The sequence below is a fragment of the Epinephelus lanceolatus genome, chromosome 11 (assembly GCF_041903045.1).
Source record: "Epinephelus lanceolatus isolate andai-2023 chromosome 11, ASM4190304v1, whole genome shotgun sequence".
NCBI lineage: Eukaryota > Metazoa > Chordata > Actinopteri > Perciformes > Serranidae > Epinephelus > Epinephelus lanceolatus.
In genome coordinates this window covers 45,344,736-45,352,500 of record NC_135744.1, presented here as the reverse complement: position 1 = coordinate 45,352,500, position 7,765 = coordinate 45,344,736, and the positions used below count along the sequence as shown (strand labels likewise).

General features: G+C 41.7%; 1 protein-coding gene across 1 annotated transcript in view; it reads left to right on the top strand.

Moving 5' to 3' along the window:
* The window catches only part of chm (CHM Rab escort protein), a 26,907-nt gene extending 24,540 nt beyond the window's left edge, over nucleotides 1-2,367 (top strand). Inside the window, exons 16-17 of the mRNA XM_033610195.2 lie at nucleotides 597-742; nucleotides 1,907-2,367. Coding sequence (XP_033466086.2) covers nucleotides 597-742; nucleotides 1,907-2,191 — 431 coding nt within the window. The 3' untranslated portion in view covers nucleotides 2,192-2,367. The remainder of the gene's footprint in view (nucleotides 1-596; nucleotides 743-1,906) is intronic.
* Nucleotides 2,368-7,765: the final 5,398 nt, after the last annotated feature.

The following is a 7,765-nucleotide window of genomic DNA, read 5'->3' as shown; positions in this document are numbered from 1 at the left end:
AGTAGTCAAGTCAAGTCATGAACTGATCGTATGATGAGGTCGTAATTGATTTTAAACTGTTTTGAACCAGAAACATGAAACACGACCAAAAAGCTGGACGTGATGTGCAGACGCTTCCCAAGAAATATGATTCACATCGGCCACATGGTGGCGCTGTGATTAACGGTTATCAATAGGACTTGTAAAAGGCCACGGCCCTCACACTGTTAGTCGGATTGAATTGACATTCAGGTGACACATGCAGCTCATGAAGCTCCGCCTGCGAGATCTTCCACCATTTTGAATGTTTTGAAAAACAGTTACATGAATGGAAGTAACTGAGGTGTTGTTGAGGTCGTGATACTCGATACTTCTGTTTACTGACCTGTGTCTGAAGCTGCAGAGACGTCACAGAGTACTCAGATTACACTGAGGTATTTTTACTGGAGTAACAGGTCTGAGTACTTCCTCCACTTCATACAGGACAGGTATGAACACCTGGAGGGGGCAGGGCTAAGACCTCACCATGTACTGTAGATTATTTGAATGTTATGATGAAGAGAAACCAGCAGGTGACTAACACCAGTCTGTCTGTCTGTCCGTCCGTCCGTCCACAGAGATCTGTCCATCTGTCCTCTGGTGTATGTACTTCAACATGGCCGACGGTTCGGGGCTGGAGGTGGAAGGTCATGACCTCCCGTCTAACGTGTACATGTGCTCTGGACCTGACGGAGCTCTGGGACACGAACACGCTATCAAACAGGTGAGCGTAGAGGAGACATGTTTGTAGTCCAGAGCCGTAATGACGTTCAACCAATCAGTGAGGAGAGAGTCTGTGACATCACAGCTCAGCTTCATCAGCAGGACGGTGATCAGGATCATTGTTGTTTACAGCGTAAACAAAGTAAATAAACTGATAAACAAATGAAACAATCAGATACACTGAGGCTGATTTACTCACACTGCTGATAAACACTGATCCCACTGAAGAACACTACTTCCTGTGACGACTTCACAATAAAAGTCTCAGTTTGACCAGTGAAACGTTTTAATGTGAAGCTGCAGCAACAGGAAGTGTTTGAGGTCTTCTGTGGATAAAAATATGTCCGAATGTTTTACTGCACAGTGACATCATCTTGTCGTCACTCTGACAGATCACCTGACACCTGATCCGACACTTTTGTTACATACTATACTTTTACATTTTAGATGATTAAACATGATATTATATGACTTCTTATGATTTTGACACACTATATTTTACTGTCATACAACAATATGACATTTGTAACATACTCTACTGACATTTTATGACTGAACTAAATATATATTACAGTGACTTTTAAATGTACTTTATGATTTTTTCCAGTGTAATTTACTGTGACATTCTTTAACATAGAATAATTTTTAAATATACCGTACTTTGATTTTCTAAGATACCACGCTATGACTCTTTTATGTCATACGACAGTATGACTGTTTTTGACATACTGTACTGTAACTTTTTATGTTAAATTATTAATTATAATAATAATAATAATACTTTTTTTTAATATACTGCGACTTCTTAAATTTACTACACTTTGATGTCCTGTGATTTTTTTGGCATGATGTACTTTATTTTATTCATATCAGCTATATTATGACTCTTAACTAAACTGTGACATGATAGTATTTTCTATGACTTAATGACAGAGGCTGCTCTGTGACCTGATCTGACTGCAGTATGAGTTGATGTCAGTTCAGGATAGTTTAATAAATTTAGCACAGTATGAACCAACATGTATAAATCTGTCCGTCTGTCACATTTACACAGCCAAATATTTACATTGATTATGACATGTCAATGTAAAACGAGTGACAGCAGATTGTAACGCTGACAATAAAGATAAACACTGATTATTTCTCCGTTTGTCTTCGTGTTCAGGCCGAGTCCATCTTCCAGAAGATCCTTCCTGAGGAGGATTTCTGTCCTCCTGCTCCCAACCCTGAAGACATCATCTATGATGGAGAGAACCCCTCCTCCTCCTCCACCGGAGAGGAGGAGAAGGATGGAGAGGAGGAGGAGGAGAAGGATGGAGCAGCAGAGGAGGAGAAGCATGGAGAGGAGGAGGAGAAGGATGGAGCAGCAGAGGAGGAGAAGGATGGAGCAGCAGAGGAGGAGAAGGATGGAGAGGAGGAGGAGGAGCGGAGCCTTCAGGCTGAGGAGTAACATGTCTAAATAAAGAACAAACCCTCCTGCAGTCAGTCGTGGGTTAAAGTTGCCTTCTCGTTTATCGTCTTAAATCTTTATTATTTTTCTATCATTTGTTATTTTTCTGCTTCCTGTCTTATTTAAATATTGTAAACAGAGTTTGTTCTGTGGAAACATTAAAGCTTCAACATGAATTCAAACTGTCGGCAGACTTTATTCAAAACAACTACACTTCGTAAAAAGCAGGTCAGAAATGCCAAACGACCACAAGGGGGCGCCAAACGACCTCAGAACTACAATGATGTAGAGTGACCAAAACAGACGCACGACAACAACGATGTGACGACACTGCTCCTTTACTTGTTACCACTCAGAATGTTTTCATGACATTATTTACTGTAACTTCTTTTATAACAGGATTTTATTAAACTATAATTTGTCTTTTTCATGATTTCTGACGACACTCCTGTGACTCTCGACATGTCACACTATGGGAATAAAAGCATGACATATTTTGACAGCCTCTCCTCAGTTTTGTCGACATACTTAACTTTGATCTTTTTTCTGACAAAGATTTTTTTAACATCCTACATCACATCTTTGAGCCTCCACTCATTAAAGCTTAAATAAGGCCGATTCCCTGCAGATGAAGGTCATGTGATCAGCCTGCAGACTAACACACAAACATTTAATGTGACAACAAAAGCAACAAATAAAAAAAACACATGCCCGTCAGGCTAGCTAACGTAGCTAGCTCGACCCCCTGGGCTCAGTTGTACTTGTGTGTTCTGTTTCCTCCTCGTTGGTCCACGGTAGAAATTCACAAGTTGAAACTGAAGCGAAATGAGCGCAATGCAGCGTCCCGATAAATGGACCCTCACACTCACTCGTCACAAACACTGCTGTGTGGCACCTGAGGCGGATCCTTTGACCCTGCAGCTCCAGATCACCTTTCGAGGACCTTCACCACTGGACCATCTCTGAGGCCAATCAGCTCCGAGAACCACAGAGACAAAGAAGACGGGTCTGAAGCTACAGAAACTTGTCTGATTGTTGTGTGTGAGAGTCTCTCAGAGTCCTGACGTCTTTTCACGAAATGCTATACTATGACGTTTTTTAACGATTTTGGACGACATGCTATACTATGACGTTTTTTAACGATTTTGGACGACATGCTATACTATGACGTTTTTTAACGATTTTGGACGACATGCTATACTATGACTTTTTTTAACGATTTTGGACGACATGCTATACTATGACGTTTTTTAACGATTTTGGACGACATGCTATACTATGACGTTTTTTAACGATTTTGGACGACATGTTATACTATGACTTTTTTTTACGATTTTGGACGACATGCTATACTATGACGTTTTGTCACAATTTTGGACGAAATGCTATACTATGACTTTTTTTCACGATTTTGGACGAAATGCTATACTATGACTTTTTTTCACGATTTTGGACGACATGCTATACTATGACGTTTTTTCACGATTTTGGACGACATACTATACTATGACTTTTTTTTTACGATTTTGGACGAAATGCTATACTATGACATTTTTTTACGATTTTGGACGAAATGCTATACTATGACTTTTTTTTTTACGATTTTGGAGGACATGCTATACTATGACGTTTTGTCACAATTTTGGACGAAATGCTATACTATGATGATTTTTCACGATTTTGGACGACATGCTATACTGTGACGTTTTTTTCACGATTTTGGACGAAATGCTATACTATGACGTTTTTTAACGATTTTGGACGACATACTATACTATGACTTTTTTTTACGATTTTGGACGACATACTATACTATGACGTTTTGTCACAATTTTGGACGAAATGCTATACTATGATGATTTTTCACGATTTTGGACGACATGCTATACTATGACGTTTTTTTCACGATTTTGGACGAAATGCTATACTATGACGTTTTTTAAAGATTTTGGACGACATACTATACTATGACTTTTTTTCTACAATTTTGGACGAAATGCTATACTATGACATTTTTTTATGATTTTGGACGAAATGCTATACTGTGACTTTTTTTTTACGATTTTGGACGAAATGCTATACTATGACTTTTTTTTTTTTACAATTTTGGACAAAATGCTATACTATGACGTTTTTTCACGATTTTGGACGACATGTTATACTATGACTTTTTTTTTTACGATTTTGGAGGACATGCTATACTATGACGTTTTGTCACAATTTTGGACAAAATGCTATACTATGACGTTTTTTAACGATTTTGGACGACATGCTATACTATGACTTTTTTTAACGATTTTGGACAACATGCTATACTACGACTTTTTTTAACGATTTTGGACGACATGCTATACTATGACTTTTTTTAACGATTTTGGACGACATGCTATACTATGACTTTTTTTAACGATTTTGGACGACATACTATACTATGACTTTTTTTTACGATTTTGGACGACATGCTATACTATGACGTTTTTTCACGATTTTGGACGACATGCTATACTATGACTTTTTTTTTTACGATTTTGGACGAAATGCTATACTATGACTTTTTTTTTACGATTTTGGACGAAATGCTATACTATGACTTTTTTTTTTTACGATTTTGGACGACATGCTATACTATGACGTTTTTTCACGATTTTGGACGACATGTTATACTATGACTTTTTTTTTTACGATTTTGGAGGACATGCTATACTATGACTTTCTTTTTACGATTTTGGACGAAATGCTATACTATGACTTTTTTTTCACGATTTTGGATGAAATGCTATACTATGACGTTTTTTAACGATTTTGGACGACATGCTATACTATGACTTTTTTTAACGATTTTGGACGAAATGCTATACTATGACGTTTTTTAACGATTTTGGACAACATGCTATACTATGACTTTTTTTAACGATTTTGGACGACATGCTATACTATGACGTTTTTTAACGATTTTGGACGACATGCTATACTATGACTTTTTTTAACGATTTTGGACGACATACTATACTATGACTTTTTTTAACGATTTTGGACGACATGTTATACTATGACTTTTTTTTACGATTTTGGACGACATGCTATACTATGATGATTTTTCACGATTTTGGACGAAATGCTATACTATGACGATTTTTGACGATTTTGGATGAAATGCTATACTATGATTTTTTTTTTTTTACGATTTTGGACAAAATACTATACTATGACGTTTTTTTTACGATTTTGGACGAAATGCTATACTATGACTTTTTTTCACGATTTTGGACGACATGCTATACTATGACCTTTTTTTTTACGATTTTGGATGACATGCTATACTATGACTTTTTTTTTACGATTTTGGATGACATGCTATACTATGACTTTTTTTTTTACGATTTTGGATGACATGCTATACTATGACTTTTTTTTTTTACGATTTTGGACGAAATGCTATACTATGACTTTTTTTTACGATTTTGGACGAAATGCTATACTATGACTTTTTTTACGATTTTGGACGACATGCTATACTATGACTTTTTTTTTTACGATTTTGGACAAAATGCTATACTATGACTTTTTTTTACGATTTTGGACGAAATGCTATACTATGACTTTTTTTTTTACGATTTTGGACGACATCCTATGCTATGACTTTTTTTTTTACGATTTTGGACGAAATGCTATACTATGGCTTTTTTTTTACGATTTTGGACGACATGCTATACTATGACGTTTTTTTTACAATTTTGGATGACATGCTATACTATGACTTTTTTTTTACGATTTTGGACGAAATGCTATACTATGACGTTTTTTTTACGATTTTGGACGAAATGCTATGCTATGACTTTTTTTTACGATTTTGGACGAAATGCTATACTATGACTTTTTTTCATGATTTTGGACGACATGCTTTATTAAGATACTAAGGCCCTGGAGCCAGGCCTGGGGTTGGGGCCCGTGGTCGAGCGCCTGGTGGCTGGGCCTTCGCCCATGGGGTCTGGCCGGGCCCAGCCCGAACCAGCTACATGGGCTCGTCCCCCTGCAGGCCCACCACCCGCAGGGGGATCCAGAAGGGTTCGGTGCAATGTGGATCGGGCAGCAGACCAAGGCAGGGGCCTTGGCAGTCCAATCCTTGGCTATGGAAGTTGGCTCTTGGGACATGGAATGTCACCTCTCTGGCGGGGAAGGAGCCGGAGCTTGTGGAAGAGGTTGAGCGCTACCGGCTAGATATAGTCGGCCTCACCTCGACACATAGTTCCAGCTCTGGAACCCAAGTCCTTGAGAGGGGTTGGACTCTCTCCTTTGCTGGCGTTGCTCCGGTTGAGAGGCGGAGGGCCGGGGTGGGCTTTCTGATAGCCCCCAGACTCTCTGCCTGTACGTTGGGGTTTACCCCAGTGGACGAAAGGGTTGCTTCCCTGCGCCTTCGGGTCGGGGAACGGGTCCTGACTGTTGTCTGCGCTTATGCACTGAACAGCAGTTCAGAGTACCCGCCCTTTTTGGAGGCCCTGGGATGGGTGCTGGACAGTGCCCCGACCGGGGACTCCATTGTTCTGCTGGGGGACTTCAACGCTCACGTGGGCAATGACAGCAGGACCTGGAGGGGCGTGACTGCCCGATCTGAACCCGAGTGGTGTGCAGTTATTGGACTTCTGTGCGGGTCGCAGTTTGGCCATAACTAACACCATGTTTGAGCATAAGGATGTCCATCGGTGCACGTGGCACCAGGACAGCCTAGGTCGCAGGTCAATGATTGACTTTGTAGTCGTGTCATTTGACCTGCGACCATATGTTCTGGACACTCGGGTGAAGAGAGGAGCAGAGCTGTCAACTGATCACCACCTGGTGGTGAGTTGGATCAGGTGGCAGGGGAGGACGCTGCGCAGACCTGGCAGGCCCAAACGAGCAGTGAGGGTCTGCTGGGAACGCCTGGCGGAAGAACCTGTCAAGATGATCTTCAACTCCCACCTCCGGGAGAGCTTCGACCGCGCGCCGAGGGTGGAGGGGGACATTGAGTCCGAATGGGCCTTGTTCCGCTCTGCCATTGTCGAGGCGGCTGTTGCGAGCTGTGGCTGCAAGGCCGCGGGGGCCAGTCGTGGCGGTAACCCCCGAACCCGCTGGTGGACACCAGGAGCGCAGCAGCTGTGGAGGCAAAAACTCGGGCGTGGGAGGAGTTCGGTGAGGCCATGGAGAAAGACTATCGATCGGCTCCAAAAAGGTTCTGGCAAACCGTCCGGCGCATTGCTCACACTGTTTACAGTGGGGGCGGGGAGCTGCTGACGTCAACTGGGGACATTGTCGGACGGTGGAAGGAATACTTTGAGGAGCTCCTCAATCCCACCAACACGTATTCCAGTGAGGAAACAGAGCTGGAGGTCTCAGGGGCAGGTCGTCCAATTTCGGGGGCAGAAGTCGCCAAGGTAGTGAAGGAACTGCGCGGCGGCGGGGCCCCCGGGGGTGGACGAGATTTGCCCTGGATATCTCAAGGCTCTGGATGTTGTAGGGCTGTCCTGGCTGACACGCCTCTGCAACATTGCGTGGACATCGGGGGCAGTGCCTCTGGAGTGGCAGACCGGGGTGGTGGTC